The 20217-nt window shown below is 35.2% G+C and overlaps 2 protein-coding genes across 3 annotated transcripts; one reads left to right on the top strand and one right to left on the bottom strand.

The window, feature by feature from the left end:
- Positions 1–1418: 1418 nt before the first annotated feature.
- Acf (ATP-dependent chromatin assembly factor large subunit) lies at positions 1419–19415 on the bottom strand. 2 transcript variants are annotated; one of them, XM_066401452.1, is made up of 17 exons: positions 19038–19415; positions 15213–15563; positions 14550–15147; positions 14218–14494; positions 13507–13749; positions 13041–13434; positions 12719–12978; positions 12359–12665; positions 11710–11963; positions 11412–11654; positions 11087–11349; positions 10546–10769; positions 10018–10220; positions 9246–9386; positions 3305–3462; positions 2500–2663; positions 1419–2422 (listed from the first exon to the last, which is right to left on the bottom strand). In XM_066401452.1, the coding sequence occupies exons 1-17, from the start codon at positions 19148–19150 to the stop codon at positions 2293–2295; spliced, it is 4323 nt and encodes a 1440-aa protein (XP_066257549.1). In that variant the 5' UTR covers positions 19151–19415; the 3' UTR covers positions 1419–2292. The 2 variants fall into 2 exon arrangements, with proteins under 2 accessions (XP_066257549.1, XP_066257550.1); XM_066401453.1 differs by lacking the exon at positions 9246–9386 and having other exon boundaries at positions 19038–19412.
- On the top strand, positions 5853–7474 carry LOC136416337 (uncharacterized). Its single transcript, XM_066401454.1, has 2 exons — positions 5853–6267; positions 6840–7474. The coding sequence occupies exons 1-2, from the start codon at positions 6132–6134 to the stop codon at positions 7433–7435; spliced, it is 732 nt and encodes a 243-aa protein (XP_066257551.1). The 5' UTR covers positions 5853–6131; the 3' UTR covers positions 7436–7474.
- Positions 19416–20217: the final 802 nt, after the last annotated feature.

Genomic DNA, 20217 nt, shown 5'->3' with positions numbered 1-20217 from the left:
TATTCCTAAAACCGGCTTCTGGACCTTCCCCATCACCTTGGGAACATGCTGAGCAAAGAATATTACATGTTGGAATACGATACGTTTTACACTGGACTATCTGTGCTAATTATCATCATATGTGTTATTAAGTACGTTGGGTCTGGTATGGCAAAATATCTGGAGAATGTGTGCAAGAAAAATCTTGACATCAAGGTCATTAAAGATTCTTCATTGAATTAAACGGCACTCAAATAGGTGTTATAGATAGAGATGACTTGAAGCAAGTGCTTGAAGATACAATTCTTAATGAGATACGCACTCAAATGGAAGGACAGACATCCCTTGTTGATACTAAAAGAAAAAATATTCTGTTGCAGCTAGAAGAGGAATATCGAAGAAAGTGATGGTCTAGTCTAAAGGTGATACGATCACAGTCGCAATTTTTAGACAAATACTCGTCCATAAAGGAGTTTAAAACTGCCTAGATTATCATGTAGCTGTTGAGCAGCTAAAGAAAAGTCTGCAACGCAGGAATTTAATTGAATATGTCACTAGAGAAGTAACGAAAGTGATAACTCCTGAAATGGAAGACAAGTTGTTATCCAATTGATCAAATCGTGCAGGATCTGGGAAAAAGTGAAGAAAACGACTAATAGTCAATATTCATGGTGTTTTGCTGTTTCCGCTAGTGTGAGTCAGCAATAAACATGCACTAATACGTTTCGACAAACAAAAAGTCGGTGGTTATTTTCTGGTTAAAATGTGAATTATCATTTAGAATAACGATTTGTGAAACCACTGTAGCTCCAAAGCGTTAATGTAGTTTTTAGCTTAAACTTGATTTTAAGGGTTTAAATATCGGTGAACGTGCTTTCATAAATAACCAAAATATATGAAGGACGCCAACATTACAGACATCACTCTTATAGGAATATACCAGATCAAATCCAAACGATTATAATGCTCTAAATGTGTACGTAATTGGTAAATGATAAAAAACTCTTTAAGGTCGGGAATGACCCACTTAAGATGCGATGCTTCATACGAATTTCATAGTTAAAGATGTTTAACACAACAAAACTCCGTTGTTATATGTTAAAACGTTGTATCTAAGTCAATCTTGCAAATTAGCATCCTTTTTGAATTATTTTTTAATACTACAATATATTTTGTGATTTTATTACTTATTTACTTACTCCATATTCATTGTACTTACTTCTGTGTAAATAATTTGTTCCAGAAAATAACTGTTCCATTTGATATGATACGATTTCAACTACCGATTCACGTGTCAAAAAAAGCAGAAGATCCCGAGTCGTTCAAAACTCATCATGTTTTGTGGTGTCCAAAAATTTGTTTAGTTGTATTGTTATTGCCATATGTGTGGGAACGACGGGAGGGAAGTTAGCCTAAACTGAGGCCAATTAAAATTCTGTTTGTAGTAAACTTGAACTTTATTTGAAGTTGAAAAATTGTGTACTAATTGGTAAACAGATGTAACCAAAAAACTTCAAACGATAAAAAAGATGACACTGATATTTACATAAACCTTCAATCCTAATTCAGATCCTTTTGTTATTTAAAATAAAACGAGTATTTGCCCTCTTCTATTTGTAGAAATTTAATAGCTCAAATAGCGGCAAATATCAAAAATTGTGAAATAACACTAACAGTAAGTTTTCAATTTATGCACCGGAAGAAATAGCTTCTACCAACTTGCAAAAAGAGGTTTGTTTTATCAATACTATATTATAATAATAGCCTAATTATTGTGTCTTAGTATTTGAAAAATTATCAGGGCGTAACACGGAAAAGAAATTTCTACTTCTTTACCTGTACGTTGCAAGTAACATTAGAATAATTTATAACAGAAAATCAGCAACTACAGGCAAGTGCGATATGACGAACATCATACTGTTATATAATATTATTACGCACAGGTAACAGCTGACTCGCACTGATGTCTTAGTATTCTCATGACAAGTAAGTGTGATGTTTCAGGATTTCGCGATGCAAAAAAAACAAACGTCATCTTTAAGAGATTGGCAGAATTAAGATTTCAATAAGTTTATGATGAAACAGGAATAGGTCGTGGAAAAAGCATTATACACTACTCGAAAGCAAAACACGTTACTTCGCTCGTCGAGATGACTGGCCCCCCCCTCTGGAGCTCGGTCGCAAATTTTCGTCTCGCTTAGAACATGCTTCTTACTATTCTCGTAATGTAAATTACTATAAAAATAATATAATTGTCCATTGAAATTATGAATGTAATATAAATAATTAATAGAATAAATTGCGTTCCTATTTCTACATTCTCCGTCTTTTCTTAGCTTTGAGATTTTCGTCTGCATCGTCGTCGAAGCCCAGCTCGGAAGGTGCAGGCAGACCCAGCTCTTCAGCTTTCTCACAGACAAAAGTAGATAACTGCCTGCCACATCTAGAAATTGTTCCATGTTTCATGTCGTTTAAGATAATCTGCAATTCTCTCTGAAATTGCTTGGAAACAATACTTACTTGTACACTTCATCGTCGCTGGAATTGTACGTAATACAGTTTTCAAATATGAGGGCTACGTCTCTCATTACTTGCGAATCGGCACTGTACTTGCCTATGTTAAGTTTGTACTTGATGGTTCCGAAATCCATTGGTTCCGAGATAATTTGGTAGTAATCAGGTACCTGAGAAAAACAGCGAGATATGTTGGCTGTTGCATTTGAATTAATAACATTAATAAAATTACTCCGTAGTGGAGTTTAGTGCTCCATTTGAACGCAGAATTCTCTAGAATTTTTGCTGCCAGATGCGTCTGCAAAGCATCATTTTGTGTAGTTAAATAATCACAAATATTTCAAACAATTTCATTCGATTTTACGAAATAGATGGTAGTCTGGAAATAATGCCGGCCAAAGTTACTGGCTTATGCGTTAAAAATACTTCAAAAATCTTGAGCGTGTTGTGAGGAGGAAATTTAAGCAATTTTGAGAATTTGATGAACAAAATTCTAAAGAGTATCTGCTCCATCACATCATAATTGTTCTTGATTTCTGGGATTTGCGAGTTGAAAGGCTGAGAATATATTACGGCAAAAGAAATTAAGGAAACGTTGGAGTGCCTCGGCCCTCCACGTTACTACTACTACTACGGGCAAGATTGAACAAAGAATGGTAATATTAAACTTAAAAGTTTACCTAGACAAAACGAAAACAGCGAAAAATGTATACTTTCTCGCTTCGATTAAACATTTCTTTAAACACGACAATAATTCATGAACTTTTCGACCAAATTATGTTTGAACTCAGTTTGGTTGCCTGCCACTCACCTCTTTCGTGTATACGGGTCTCAAAAACGGCCAGGCAGCGTCGTGCTTCATGACATCAGTGAGGAATTCTTGAAGAGCCGCGTTATTTAACGGTAAATTGTCCCTTTTTTCGTCCCTCCTTAAGACTCGTTTCTTCACCACTTCTTCTTCCTCAGAGTCTATTAAAAAAACCAGTTAAAAGGAAAAAACTAACAAGATTTTGAACAAAGTGTCAAAAAAACTAAGGTACAAAATTACGGAAAAAAACAAACAAAAGTGTTCCAATTTTTATTGTTCTGCAGTGAATTATTACTGATTTGCTGGTGAATTTATATACACAAATTCATACTTTGAAAACGTGTGATCAAAGAGTTTTTTAATTTTCTAAGCACTTGAATACGATATACGAATATGACGATCTAGTTATTACCCCCAAAATTGTGCATCAAAAACTGCTTTTTGTGCTTCGCTAAACCAAAATCTTAAGGCGAAGATGTGCATTAGCCCATCTTCGCTGTTTAAGTGCTGTAAGACATTACTTTACTATAAGTTAAATCTACCATCAATAGCAGTGTTTGATATTAATAATAGAAAAAATATGTCCGGCTGATTTATCGAATATGCAGGCTGGCACACTCTCTGGACAAGTGTCAGCACTTGTTAAATCAAATCCCATAGAACTTTTCTCTGATTCAAATCTGATCTTATTGGTCAAGATATGGTCACATTGATTACATTGTGGAAGTCATTGAAACGCTTTCAAAACCAGTGTAAATCCCTTTATTTTGGGCTGCAGTGGCACCAGAAACATTAATTCATTCGCAGTGCTTAGTGTCATCATTTAAACTTAAATTTTGTTACCCTTTTTTGACACCCTGAACAACCAAATTATGCACCGAACAAAAAAATCGCATGAAATTAAATGTATCTAAAGCTGGAGGAAGTAAAATGTAAAAATGACCAAGTATGGAATTTAGTACTCGAAAAATTATTCAATGCCGTAAATGGAAAATAATTTAGTTAGTGGTAATGATTTTCCATTTCCTGAGGGCTTCTTGTATCTGGGCCAAAAATACCTCCGTTGAGGAATATAAGCATGAAAAGGCTTCTGCAGTTTGAATTTACCCTTCTTAAGTGTTTACAAGATGCGCTCAAGGAAAGTACAGTAGCAGTGAGTAGAAGGGTGATAAATGATAACTAAAGTGATGATTGTTGAAGAGAGTGAGGTGAATTTGTTATGACTCACTACATTAATAATGATCAAAGATTAGGTTCTCTGGAATAGTTTAAAGGAAATATTTTTCTTTCTTAACTTCACAGAGTGCGCACCAAAAGCAGTTTAGGTAATTTTCTGTAGTTTTCCTAGTTCAAACACTTTTATACGACCAATATTAATGATGTTTTCCACTGACCGCCCTGAGATGACCAATGTGAAGGCATACGGAATCTTATATTTCCTTTGAGTTAATTAAGTTAAAGACAACGAAACCTTTACATCGCCTCAGTGCGGCCGGTGAAACATATACGGGAATTTGTCTCACTTAAGGACGATTCATATTAAAAAGTTCTCCAGCATGCCTTCAGAGAAATATCGTAATGGCAAAATACCGTAACGTCAAAGAAATATTGTAACGTTAACGTAGAAACTAAAAACGGTAATGCTACAGGTTACTCCTATCAGATGCGAGCTTCTTGGTAATGATCATATATGTACCCAGTTTTCGGTATATTCCCATCGGATTTCCTATCGATCCAACTGATTTGGACGCTGCAGATTAATGAATTGCGATCATAGCAAAGAAATACATCTACGAGGTGTCCCTCTACACAGTTAGCATTGGTGCCTGCTCATGGTGAATATTGGAATGTGCTCTCATTTACGGCGAGTTTGTGAATTTAAAAAAATACCAGAAAGTGATAGAAAATTGGCCCCTTTTAGATGGAAATTTTATGCAAAACGAATTCGGCGAGGCTCTAGAAGTAAATCAGGAGACCAGCGATTATCGGAAAAAACGAATGTTTAGGCGTGAGATGGAGCGGGAGAATCGTACTCGCCCAAAAAGAAAAAAAGAAAGAAAGGAAAAAAGGAACCCGAGAGGAGACATCTAATAAGCAAGCTAAATATAAGCAATATTGTATTTTACTTTATTTATTTACGTTTAACTTATTTCATCTTCTTTAAGTAATGTGCTATTCATATGGCTCCGCTATGTGCGGCATGCCCATCGACTACAGGTACACACCACACGAGGAAACCTCGTCATGGGACAAGACCTCCGTAATAACATTTGCCCGCGGTCTATTCTGTCAAGGTGGTCACATGGTCTATACCAGAAGGTTCGACATTTGGTTGCAGACTATCGAATTCGACCCACCCGACTGTTCAACGCACGAATGCATGAATCTGGGCTACGTCTGAGGAGAAAGGGGAAATAGGAAGTTCTCGTGTGCTCAACGTTAATTCTCTTACGGCAATTTCAAGAACTTCCAAAATATGGTCAAACTTGTTAATGCTTACGGTCCGGTAATTCTGTGGGGGATTCTTAACGTTGGGTGCACGAGAACTTCCTATTATCGGTCACGTCACGTTCCGATTAGGGTCTGGCAACGAAATGTATTTGGGTCACGGTCAGGTCAAATGTTGTAACATTCATTTTGCGTTTTTGTTGTCACATTAGTGCGCAGTCAAGTCACGGTCTGGTCCACTGATCGCACTGTTTCTAGGGAGGAATATTTTGATCTAACCGACTCTGTACCGTCACGCTTAAACCGTGTGAACGAAACAGTATTGGTCGGTTCAAAGTGATTTTACCAGTCCAGCCTATACTTGAGGTGCAATTAGGGTAAAATGTTTGAAATTGACGAAAAACTAATCGAACTGGTACGAAGTCACGAGGAACTTTATAATTTTGACGACCGAAGATATTGGGACAACGTCCACAAAAACAGGTTGTGGAAGGAAATTGGAGAACAAGTTAATAAACGTAAGTTAAGCAAATTATCAAAAGAAAATACAAAATTTTATTTACTAGAACTGATAGGGTTTAGTTTACATTCAATGTTGCGTTGCAAAGGAACCGAACCAGTTACCAAATTAAACACAATAACGCGTTCTTTATATCGTCATGGTTACTTGGTTAATTTTGGCGAGAATCTCTTAACATTGCACGCTGTGCGTTCAAGCTTGTGGCAGGAAATGCTCGATTTTCCGAAATGCACCTTCCCGCTTCCCAAACCTCTTCCCACCATTGGAGTTGCGAAAACTCCACCATCTTTAATTTCCGAGGAGTTAACGAGGAACCCATTATCGACGGCCATAAATTCGTAATTGGCATCGACTAAAGTTAACAATGCCACAAAAAACATGTTCATTAAAATAGGGGACCTGAGGAAAATTTCATGGCTTCCAGGAACTATTTGCAAGTTCAAACGCGTCTGCAGTTCAAAGAAACTTCGGTAACAATCGGTCGCATTATCGAATAGCTCAACCGGCAATTGAATTCGATAGGGATTGAAGCATCCCCATCGAGTCTTGTACCAATATTTTTCTTTGTAGGTGGTGATGAATGTAAAAAACGATGGGAATCGCTGCGCGCTCAGTATAGGAAAATATGCCGCTCCCGAAACACCAAAATAGGCCAACCTGCAGAAAAATTTAAAAGATGGAAGTATGAAGAAGAGATGTCTTTTATCCTTCCATACACAAAAGATAAAGATAAACTGACCCTAGTAAATATGGATTTGTCCAGTGACGATTCGGAAGGCTTCACTGAAGGTCACAATATGGAAAACGCTCCGAATGAAATGGACGTTGCTCAAGAAAGTGTTTCAATTCAGCCTCTTCAGGTAGACACATCAACTTTAAAGATAGTCAAAAAAGGCCAACGACGCAAAGTCACAGGAAAACCAGCATATCAACCAAGTGCTACAAGTATCGAAACCGCAGAAGCAGGGTCAAGACCGGAAATCAAAGATGCTTTAGATCATTTCTTTGAAGGAATTAAAGCAACAGTAAGAACGTTTTCGCCCATGGACCAACTCACAGCCAAAACACGCATTTTTAATATAGTTTCTGAAATAGAGACTGAATACGTTTTCCAAACCGATTCGCACAAACCTACTAATAGAGCCTCTTCAGCTATGTCAATATAATTTTTCTGCTTTCACAATCTCTCAATAACTTCTTCCTACTCCTCAATTTTCTTAAAATGATGATCAAAATGACGATGCCAATCGGTAACATGACGATGATACTTTCAGAAAATGTTCACAATTTTGCCATACGTTAATACCTGCCTAACCTAATCTAACTCACCTTAAACAGACTGCTAGCTTTTTTAACTTACACTAAATTGATCAAAATGTTTAAAACTGTTTTTTTTTGTAAAAAAATCTACAATGCAATACTAGATAGACTCAATGGTTCTTTTAAATATCAACTTTTATTAACATTAATTCTAAAGCTTGATTTGTTTAACATGCTGTTCATGTGGTATTTCTCACGCATTTTAGTCATATTTTTATGACAAATGGCGCAGCATTCCTAGTTTAATGCAGCCACTATCCAGTAATCGACTCCATCATGTCTTTGTTGCCATGCACCTTTTCGCTCAAAGGTTTCGATTACTTAGGGCGAATAAAATATCTACTTTTACGAAATTGGGTTATCGTATGTAAACGTGCCTTGCATTATGTTTACTCATTATGTTAACTCTAAGCAACAGAAGGCGAACAAGAACCAACGCCACACTTCTTCGGCCGAAAGCTGATTTGTAGTTAATATTTTGGTCCCTACGGTACTCTCCATTAACAGCATTCACGTGAGCCTTAAACGCTGTGTAATATATAATGTTAATTGTTGGAAATGGGCTTGTAAGTAACGTTCTATACAAATTTGTTCCATTTACCGCTCTTGATCCTAAAGCGCTGGGTAAAAGGGATGTCATCAGAATGATTGCTATCTTGACGATGATGAAGGTCAAGGTCTGAGCATGATAGTACATTAGTAGAGTAGCATCCATTTTGAGAATTTTTATGACTGCTTCGGCAGACAATCGTCACTCGCTAAGATAATTTGCATCAAGTGATGGGAGATTCGTTCGAAATCACCTAATATTCTTTTTCTGGATACGGGGTGTGAGTAATGCTTTTACCCAGTAATGAAATATCGAACAAAAACAACGAATATCAATCACAAGGCTCGTAAAATGATATCTAGCACGTGTTGATTTTATTTTTCTCTGTTTCTCATTGAACCTTGCTACACTTTTGTGTGTACCGAAGCTCAAAGTTCATTTTATTTCATTTACATTCCTTGTTTAACTAGGCAAAACTATCGAATAACATATGCAATTTTCCCTCAAATTTGTCTCAATTCCTTTGACTTTACCAAAAAATGTACTAAAATTTGAGGAATGTAAAAGGGAGCCTGGTTTAAAAAAAAAACACCTTGTAAAATCGCACAATCATTTGGCATACCCAATGCTAATGATTCATGAAAGCTATAAACCAAAATTGGAAAAACTTCGATACCCTGTACCTAAAAAACCAAGAATTGTGGACTTATATTTACATGAATTTTTCGTTTTCTTTGTCGTATAATGCGCTATTCCAATTATTTAACCTAATTTCGGAATTCTGTGTAAGATTTGAAAATGGGTCGTATGCATAAAAATCAGTATTTGTTAATGCTTCGCATGTGGAGTATCTGCTATACCAACAACAAACCGTTTTTCACAATTAAATAATAGTATATAGTATACTGTTTGTTGTTGTTGCGCACTAATTTATTACTTAATTTTGCACTCTGTAATGGAAGAAACATCGAAACGTGTTCAGTATTGTTTGTGAGCTTAACAGTTAATTAAAGCGATGAATGATGCTGTGCTATTCGCAAAAAAAAACGTATGAAAGGCAGCACGAAACAATAATTAGGCGCTTATTTGCACAGGTAGAAATTTACCATTTTCAATATAAATGGGTGATTTGGAATCTCTTTCGCGTTCACGCAGCACTCGAGCAAAAGCGTGAATTTTGCGGCTAGCTTTTGCTGCGCTGCGTCGCTTGCTATATGTGAATCCAGCCGAATTGACACTGTCGGAATCTAGGCAAAGAACATAATGTACAAACTTAATTATAATAGCTGTTAAACTATACCACTCTCAAATTTCGTTTGAAAAACCCAACAAAAATGCAAGTAATACCGAAATTGCAATTACGTGTCTGAGACAAGTCCAATGTATCAAAGAATAATAAACAAAGTTGTATGGTGGCCTAACAGGTGCAACTGTTCTTGTTTTGTTGAATTTATCTCAGACATGCCATTTCCAAAATCTATTAGATATTGTTTCTGAATAGACGAGCATTATTACCATTAGAGAAGACCTTTATTTGTTTTATTATGCTCTCGGGATCTATCTTTATGAAGATTTAAGTTTCTTACTGAGTTAAAGTTGCAAAATGCAATAAGACTCGGTACGTTAATTCCGATTTCCTCACTCTGCAATGTTTGATTTGTTGCCCAATCTGGCAACGCTACTATTGAAAATATTGGTAATAATTATTTACCTAAGTGCGGAAAGAATACTTCAATGCACGCTGATTACAATTGACCGAAGGACGCGAAGTGGAGTTCTATCAGCAATCGAGAGCGATAATTATCAATGAAACACCTAACACGAACCTGCTTGTTTCAATAAAAATTGCACTTTTCGAGAAAAAAGTAAAATATTTACCCGAACTATATCCGTTTTCCTCTGCTTGTTTATACGTTCTCTTTTTTCCTTTGTTAGAACACTGTGGACACTTCCATGGAGTCCTGGGAAGTCGTCTCATCGGCGGGCTGGTACACTCTTTATGAAAACTATGCTCGCATTTCTCGCATTGGATTGTTTCGCCACCCGACCCGCAGATTTTACATAGATCAAGCTTACCGTCACTAAAATAAAAATGAAAATATAACTAATTTTTCATCGATCTACCAATTATCGTTTTTTACATGTGAGAAAAACAAAAATCTTAATATTAGATGGATATCTTTGAAAGTACTCGCAACCTTTTGATTTTTAAAAGATATTCCAAGTCAGAATCAAAATGCGCACATTTGCCCTAATTTGATTAACTCCGAATCTTTTAATGTTTTTGATATAAACATAGTTAAATGCGAATTTGCGGCATTCTATAGGAAATAATAAAAATTGCTGATATTTATGTTAAATCAAACTCTGTGTAATTAACTTCTAATCAAAATTAGATAGACTAACCTCTTATTGTCATCATCCATTTCGCTCTCTCCTGTAGAGGAGTCGCTCTCCTCCTCTTCCTCGCCACCTTCTTCGTTTCCAGAATCATTCTCCTCTTCTTCATCCGCTTCCTCTTCAACAAATATCCTCCTAACCCTCTTCACCGGCTCAGGACTAAGCAACTTCTCCTGTTTCGCCTTCTCCTTTTTACATTTATCACAGAACCAGTCACCTTTAGGTACAGCCTACACAATATTAAACATATTATTTTAAATATAAGAAAACATTTATAACAATTATTCTATCCAAAATTTTGTAATTGAAAAAAGATAAATTTAATAAAGAAACAAAAGAACATTAGAGAGACTAACGCCGATTATGGTTTTTACATATAATATATTACACAGTTTGACAACTTGAGCTTGGTATTAAACCGCCAATGCATCAATCCTCAAAATCTTTCGATGGATGTATTAGATTGGTAACTAAGTTCGATTGGTGTTTGTTCTATTGATATTTGCGGGTTTAAACGGGATGTGCAATATGCAAACAAGTAACTTACAGTTAATTTCGGCTTAAGACAATACATGTGATGTCCTAAATTGCAGGAATCACAAAGTAGCATATTCTCGGAATCTTTCTGTCGTCTGCAGATCTGACATCTAGCTAAAAGAGCGGATCTCGACCACATCACGCAAGGATCCAATGTACCGTAATGCAAAAACACCTGGCTAAAACTAGTGGACGCTAACAGCGACTTCTCCCATCGCTCCATCACATCATGAGGGTCTTTATGTTTATTATTAGCCCTCACATCGGAGTGGCCTACATGAAACAAACATGAATTAATATAACGAAATGTTTTAGTTCCTGTTATAAATGCAAACCTAAAGGTCGTTTCAAATGTCTAGGGTCTACTGCTTCTGCTACATGACAAAGTGCTTGAGCCAAACAGCCAATTGCCTTTTGAGTGTTTTCTGATTGAATTAATACTGATTCATCCACTTTTTCTTTCTCGGAATTTTCAGAGTTGATTTCAATAGTAGTGCCCAAGAACTTTCCAGGGTCTTGATACAGCTCAGTTTCTTCCTTCTTGTCAGGAATTTCGGGGCTATTTGATCTGCTGCGCTCTTAAGTGAAATACATTTATTACTCTCTCTTTCATATTTATTTAAGTAAACATACCGTCTTCGCTTTTTTTTGCTGTTAAATGTTTATTCTCCTTATCGGCCGCTTTGCTCTCATTGATTTGCTTAAATTCGTCGTAATTTTTATTTTGCAAACAGTTCCTCCATTTATCGCGGTCCTTAATTTTTAACGTTCCTAACGAGCCGCCGTGAATCTTTTCTTCCATTTCTAGTATGTTTTCTATTAAGGCATTTTCTAAAACTTCCTCGGAGTCCATGTTAGGTGGGTAGCCTAAGTTAGCATCTTCATATCTAAATTGGAAAAAAAACGTAAGACATATTTTCATATACTATGAATATTGCATTTAGGGAATTGCGTCATTGATTGTGATATTATCTTTGAATAACAACATATCCTAAATAAAATTTATTTTTAATTACAAACATGTTTTAGGTTGTGTTTTCGTTAGGGATAGTTGGAAGTAAGTAAATAGTTAGAAATAAGTAAAAACAGAAGTAAAACGAAAACTTTCATAGTTTGCACACGTTTGCAAAAGTCCTATATAATGTTTCAATTTAAGAATCCAATTTAAAAATTGATTCCTGAGTTAAACCACTACTATACAACAAACATCACATTTATGAAATTTTAGTTTAGGATTTTTTTGGTATTTATGTCAGATACTAAAACACACTAAAAAACGAACCTATCTTTCTTTTTATTAGCACCATTCAACCTCACAGGCTTCTCCGACACCTCTTCCGTCTTAATAACCACCGTTGGATTCAGCAAACCAACCGGAGTTTTGAGCACTAATTTCTCCAACTGATCCTCTTCCCGTTCTAGCAATTCTTTCAATTTTCCCTCCCTCAGACCGCGCGTATTCAAGGCTTTAATCAGATTCCCTATTTGTTCTTTTTCATGGAAAAAAGCCCAAGTTTCCCTTTCGGAAATTTCAGTATGCACTGGACAGGTTTGCGGATCCGCCGTGCACAAAAGCAAATCTTTATGATCTAAATCAAAGAGTATAATTTAAAAAAAACTGGTTAAAATTGCTACTACTTACTATTGGTTCTTTTAGGTGACTTTGAAGGTGAATTATGGAATGTTTCACCGTTCACACGAAGTGAAGGCTCTATTTTTATATCCTTAGTTTGGTATGATTCTTTAATGTAAGTCATAAGCTCGCGCTTGCTTGCGTTCGCAAGATTCGGATTTTGAATCGTTATTTTGTCCATACAAGTACCGGCCAATTTTTCCTCCCAACTGACAAATAAGCCGGGAATTGACTCGATTTTTATATACTTGCGGAAGGCTCTATCGCGTCTAAATATCAATACTGGTAGTAAGTATGGAATTTCAAACTATTAAACATTCAAAGAACTTACCCTAAAAACGTTTGTTTCTCATTAAATAATAACGAACATTTTTCCATTTTTCTTTTCATCTCTGCCTGCTTTCTCTCATTGGCCATCTCCAGCTTCTCCAACGCAAATTTTAGCTTCTCGGCATCATCGCCCATCTCCTTCGTCAGTTTAGTTTTCTGAGTAACCAGCTCCAATTCTCTCTTTCTTTTTGCCACCTTTAAAGCCTTAAATTCGATCTTTGCAGCCTTCACCTTCTCGATTTGTTCCTCGATTATATCTCTGACATCAGCGTAAGTTAGGATTTGGTTCATTAAACACAAGATGATCTTGATTTTATCGTTAATGGGTAGTTGGACAACATTGTGAGTTCCTAAAGCTCTGAGTATGTAGGTTTGGTGGAGTCTCATGTGCAAACCTACCGGATAAAATAAGAAACTTTTTCATAATGTTGATAATTTTGACAAAAATCTGGAATAAAATATTTTACCTGGATCATCTTCACTGGTATATCCCCCTCTCTGTGCATATCGCCACCTGGCGCCATTATCCTTGATTCTGGCTCCAGATGACAATAAATGTAGTCTCAAAACTTCGGAAACCGTCAAAGAATACAGTGGCAACCGGCTCAGAGGCAATCCTTGATATTTCAATGGCCATTTTGAAGCTAAAGTTGCCAAGTGGGTTCCTTCTTTCACGGTAGGAGTTGTCGAAAGGTTCTCTTCTTTTATATCTGTTTAGGAAGTCGCTTTTTAACAGACAAATAAGATGTGGCATCGGGTGAAAATGGCAAAGGATGAAACAAATTAGTAAAAAATAATTATGATACTAAATTTAATATATACGGTTTGCATTTCTGGCGATGAACACATACTAAAAAATCCGAACACTTCCTTAAAAACCAAACTATGCCATAGATTTTTGAAAAATCAAAGATGCCAAGTTTTCCTTAAATACAGAAAAATGTTCAGAATTTCTAATAAATAGTTGTAAAAATAGGAAAAAAACCTGTTCAAATACCGTGTTTTTACCGTCACTCCAAAATTTAAATAATACAAGTAATATTTAAAATGGTGAACATAAGACACAAAGTGGATGACCGTCCAGTAAGTAAAAATGTAAGATGCAAAATCTAAGAACCTATTAAGTGTCACAATTACCCTGATTCAAACTTCTAAAGAGCAATATTACCCTAACTAACCTTTCAACGTCTCTGTGCCGATATTATAGCTGTTCGATTCTTCTTCTTGGCAATTAAAAATGGCAACCAACAGCATTTGAATCAAGTCAGTTAACGGTCCTGCAACCTCTTTCTCAATCAACGCCCTCTCTAGTACCTCTAAGGCGAAACCTCCAGGGAAAAAGTCTTTGGTTGAGAGCAGTTTTGGAAATTGATGAACGAATTCCAGGATCGATATCATGTCTCCAAAGTAACGATTAGGAACCTTGCATTTGACTGGAGTTGGTATGGGTAATTCCTATATGTCAATCATCGCTAGCGACTTGAAAATTTAATATGATTCGACTACTCACCTGATGATCTTCCAACTCTAAATCCTCCTTCGGCTTGAACCAATCTTTACAGTACTGTGCCAACTTGAGCGCATCATCCTTCTTCTTCTGCTTCTCAATAGCCTTCTGTTCCTCGTTCAATTGCTTCTGTTTTTGAAACTCCTCCTGTCGCAACTTCATGGCTTCCAACAAATTTCCTTTCTTCTCTTTATTATTCCGCCCCTCCTTCTTCATCACTAAACCGTTCTTCTGTAGATATTTCGCCATGGTTTCCTGTCTCTGCTTTTTCTTGCCATTCACCGCCTTCTCAAAGTTCTTGGAGGACTGAAAGTTTGGCAACGGTCCATCGAATAAAGTCTCCCAAATTGAGCGTTTCACTTCATATTTGTCCAGAATTTCAGGCTTGATTACGAAAATCCCTCTACTGTCCTGCGCGACGTTTTGTTTGAGAAATAGTTTTACTTTGTCCCTGCTATATTGGGATTTTTTTCGCCTCAATTGAGTGTGATCGACTATCATAATTTCACTAATTCGGCTATCAGCAGCATTTATGTGTTCTACTTCATATTTATATAAACTAGCAGAAGGAACAAATCCTTTTTCTGACGGGCTTTTACTACTGAATCGTTCAACACCAATATCAGATACATAGTAAAATATTGAAGACAACAAAAATTAACTTACCCATTGGATTTCACTTCATTAGCGTACAACTTCTCGTCGGGTGCGATTACAGATATAATATGACAGTCTTTCCATTTGTTGGAGGTAAACGATGCTTCAACATTTTCGCCTGCAAAATATCGATCCTTGGTATAAATGAATATGTCTTCAGCCATTTCCCCAAAGAATGTGCGCTTGGTGAGAGTGGAGAGGTAGAGAATCGGCACTTTCAGCTCGCTCGGAAATTCTTTAAGACATTGCAGCGCATGATTTTCGCTTTCTTCGGCTTCTTGGTATGTCAGGTTCGATTTGCCGGTCATGGAACATGTCCAAACCATAGAATTACATAGGAACATCCTCTCAGAAAATTCACTAAAAAGTTGAATCAGTTTCTCAGTATTTTTTTTTAAGTTTTAATGATAAATGTCTTGTTTTGACAAATGTAAAAAGACATGAATATGAAATAGTGTGATTGTCTGAAATAAATATATCCAATTTGCAAAAAAGAGCAATGTTACAGGACAATGATTTACTGTTTAGGTCCTTGGTAGAGATAATTTGCATAAAATATAGAGGATTGGCAAATAAAAAAGTTTCAAATAGTGATGTTCCGCAACTATAATGAACGAAATGAAATCCTAGGTATTTCTCTTAGAAATAAAACGTTTTATTATTTAGGAAAAAGCGATAACTGTCTGCATCTTCACATCATTTGAACAGGCACAATTGAGAGCTGATACTTTTTTTTATATAAATGTGGTTCCCATACGTTTCATTAGCTCTGTATTACCTTAGTATAAGCCCAGACATCCCTATTACTATCCTACAAACTGTTTTTCTTTGAAATATCAGGAGCAAAATAAGAGAATAATCTAATCAGATGATTTGACCATTTCCTTCGTTTCACAATGCATAAAGCAAATTTCACTTGATTTTTAAGAACATACTCTGTATTCTTTACTTTAACAATAAAATAATAAGAAAGCAAAATTTGAATACCATCTTACTCATTGTCACCATCTAAGTGGTAATCAGTTTGAACAACTAATTTTTAATTTAATTAGTTTTCTAATAATAAAAAATGTCTCCTTTTAATTCTTGTTATGCAATCTGAGAACTACAAAGGATGCTTTAAGTTGTAACACACAGATTTTAATCATATATTCCATGTCAGAAAATAATTCTAGTTTGTTATATAAACCATACTCTAAAAATGCTTCATTAAGGAAATACAGGAGGTTGACACTTGACGAAAGCTTCAAAATATTCAAATAAAATTTTGAGGATATGGTTAAGGTGGAAATGCACATATTTTATAATTAAATATTAGTAGTATATTATAAAAACGCAAAATACTACTCTATGAATACAATGTTCACACATGAGCCAAAGGGAAGAACAGTAAGTTATATGAGTAGCAAATGGTCACTTTGTGCAAGGTATGTATGGTTATTCCTATAATTAAAACAATGTATTAACATTTCTATACTAATTATTAGGATGACTGTTTTTATATTAAAAATTGTTTAGTTTTGTTTATAATTATAACTTTAAATCTTTAAATCAGTGGAGATATATGGTTGATAGTTTTTCAAAATATGAGTATGAAATTAATCATTTGGATTATGTTCTCAGGAATTTTAATTTTAAAAGACCTGGTATAAAATTTATGATTGAGGAAGATGTAAAAATAGTTATCTTAATAATTTTATAGACCAATGTTTGCAAAATTTCAAATGGCCTATAATTAGGCAAAATTTAAATAGATCTACTACACACCTTACATCATACATAGGTACATAGTTACACATGAAATACACATTATAACAAATGAAAGATTAGGAAATAAATCTGATTAGATCAGAAAACACACAGCATTAAAAACTTACAAAGACAAAACGAAAATAAACACATAAAAAATGTTATATAAAATTCCTTGCCAACGTAAAAAAATTTATACTGGCAAAACTCCTCAGCCTTTTACAAACGACTGTCAAAGAATACCAAAATTACATTAAAAGTCAGGGTCAAAGATATGTCAGCAAGCCTTTAATAATGGTCACAGGATTAAAAGGAAAGATTCCATTGCATCATTACTGAGGAACCATTATCAAAGAATAAAATCAAAGAAAGCATATATACAAGGTGGATCTTAATTAGGGGTTTCCTTTTAACACGACATAGACCTTAAAAAACTAAGCAAAATCTTTAGGTAACGTTTTTTCAAAATGTCAAAAACAGCCAAAATATGCGCGTATAAAAGTTTTAATAAATACCAAGCCTTAATTACTCACTTTGTGATTGGCTACCAAAGGTGTTTGAAATTGTTGCTATTGGTTCCATTTAAAATTCTGCACCCTAGCATTTGAGATGCACAAACCTGCTCAGAGATTCTTCTGGTACTGGCTGTTGGATCGTTTTGAACAATATCTAAAACATGGTCATCAATTTGTGCCATCCTAAATGGCCTAAGTTTTCTAGCAGATCCACCATAATTTGCTTTTAGATTTCTGGTCTCATGAGCTCTTCCAAGAAGATAAATAAATCTAAGGGCTGCAGAACGATGTCTTAACAGAACGCTCTTCACATACAACCGCAAAGCTGCGACGACATTCTGGTGAAACTCCCGGCGACATTCTGGTGAAACTCCCGGCGACATTCTGGTGAAACTCCCAGTATATATCAGCAACATGTCAACTAATTGGTTATTAAAGTAATTATGGGCCATTGCCAATTTAATAGCATTAATGTTTATCAAAATAACACCTGGAATCAAACTTCACCACTGATTTTTAAACTTCATGCATAAACTGCATAAAAACAGTAAACATTAAATGTTGTTTGTCCTTTTGCAAAAACTGATAATTTTTTGTGGCACTTTTTATTTTCCTTTACATTGAATTTACTATCTTATGCAGGGATGGATTTAGGTTTTTATATAAAAAATCTGTTATAACTTATATGCACATATTTCAGTTTTTTGCTTAATTTTATAAGGTCTATGCCATGTTAAAAGGAAAACCCCTAATTAAGATTCAGTGTGTATTTTACTTAATAAAAAGTGATGTTTGGACTCTTTTTCAGTAACCATGGATAACACTCAGCTATTTATGCTTCAACAAGAGGTTAGCTTCAGACACACAAAAATAAAGTAAATACTAACAAATACCACTTAAAGTAATCACCAATACAGATAATAAAGTTTTAAACAAAATCAGTTAAATTAGGTACAATGTTCAACCACCAATCATTTACCTTAAATCAACCTTTTTATATGATGATGATATGGTCTATGTGAAAAACTGTCATTCTTCACCAATTTAGATAAGAAATTTTCAGTGCTTCACATATTTTGCACATTGACATTACATTCTCTTTCTTTCTGTCGAGTTATTTTCAAACAAAACAAAAGAAAACATCTAAGACATGCTTTTGAAGTTCCGACTATTACCTAAGGTTTGAGGTTTTTTAAATGATAATCCATGTCTTTTACTGGTAACAACAACAAGTTTTATATTAAGAAGAAGAAAAGTTTAAAAGCAGTTATTACTCCTACTGTTATAAGCCCTCTGGCAGGTATAGAATGGAAAAAGGTGCATATGACTAGAAAATTTGAGAATACTGCCTCAAAACACAAACTAAAACAAAAAACATAACCTTTAAATGTAAAATTGCATACTGGATAGGAAATGTGTGTAGGAACCAAAGGAAAATTATTGGCAAAATACGAAAGCATGGCGTGGTTAAACGCAAGTACAATGAACCGTTATAGATTCGTTTTATAATGAGTTTGCACCAAAGCTGGAGAAATTTGGCCACCTACAAGATTCAATGTCCAATACTTACTGGTAGTCTTTAAATATCTCGTTGGTGATTTCACAATAAAAGACTTCGTCGTCATCCCTGAGGTACTCTGGTTCCTCATGCCTCTCAAACATCTTTTTCCGCAGCAGAGGCATTTTAAAGATCACGAAGTTTAGGTACAAGACAGGTATTTTGGAGGGAACTTTCCGAGCAGTTGGACACCTCTATCTACATAACACTTCAGCTACGTTTCGCAATTTTTAGTAAGATTTAGTTGTAGGAGTGCTGAAAACACTGTGGCAAATACAATTTGGAAAGACAGAGCTTTTCTCTGGAAATATTTAGGAAAATGCGGACCAACGTCCGCTTCGGTCGGCTTGGAATGAAGGAAAACGAAATGTCAAATCAATGGTTAAGTAGGGGACGTAATGGGTAACTTTACGCAAAAACGCGTGACGTCACTCGGTGCAACCACCAATAAAATAGTTATTTTATAAGCCACGCTCCTACGTAAAACAATACTCTTTATTCTTTCTATCTCAATAACAAAGTATATATGAATATTATGATAGTCTAGCATCGGCTTAATTAATAGCGAATAAATAGTCGATCGGCAGAGACGTAAGTTGAAGTGTGGAAGCAGCTATAGGTCTTTAATCGAGGATATAAATTGCGCCTGCGCGTATCGTAAAACGCCAGTTGATCGGAAAAAAGGCGCGCAAGGTCTTTGGATTAGTGGACATTTAAATCCAGTGGTTCTCAAAATGTGTATAACACAATCATAATATGAATACGGGTTTACTTTTACTTGTATCCATCTGCCATAAACGTTTTTGTCGATGTTATAGTTTTTTTAATGATTAATGATTGCAATCACTAAATTGTTTTTTATGTAAAAGGTAAAACATGCCCTCCATATAACCATCGATGCCCGCACACACTGTTGCTGACACACAAGGTTCAAGTTTGAAAAATTTATTTTATTTTTACTTTCGCGTTGCAGTGTAGGGAGATAATTATGAAAGCTATTTCATATTTTTGTATTTGAAATCAAAAACAAATCAAATGTATCTAAGTTTAAAAATATTAAGAAATATTTGAAAATATTTTAATGATAAATGAACGTGACAAGGTTAAAATGTTTTTCATAATTGGTTTAAAAAAAATTTAAGACACACGTCTTTAAGACTTTTATAGCAATCTTGCATAGTAACACTACTTC

This window comes from Euwallacea similis, chromosome 22 (assembly GCF_039881205.1).
Source record: "Euwallacea similis isolate ESF13 chromosome 22, ESF131.1, whole genome shotgun sequence".
NCBI lineage: Eukaryota > Metazoa > Arthropoda > Insecta > Coleoptera > Curculionidae > Euwallacea > Euwallacea similis.
This window is presented reverse-complemented; position numbering and strand designations above follow the sequence as displayed.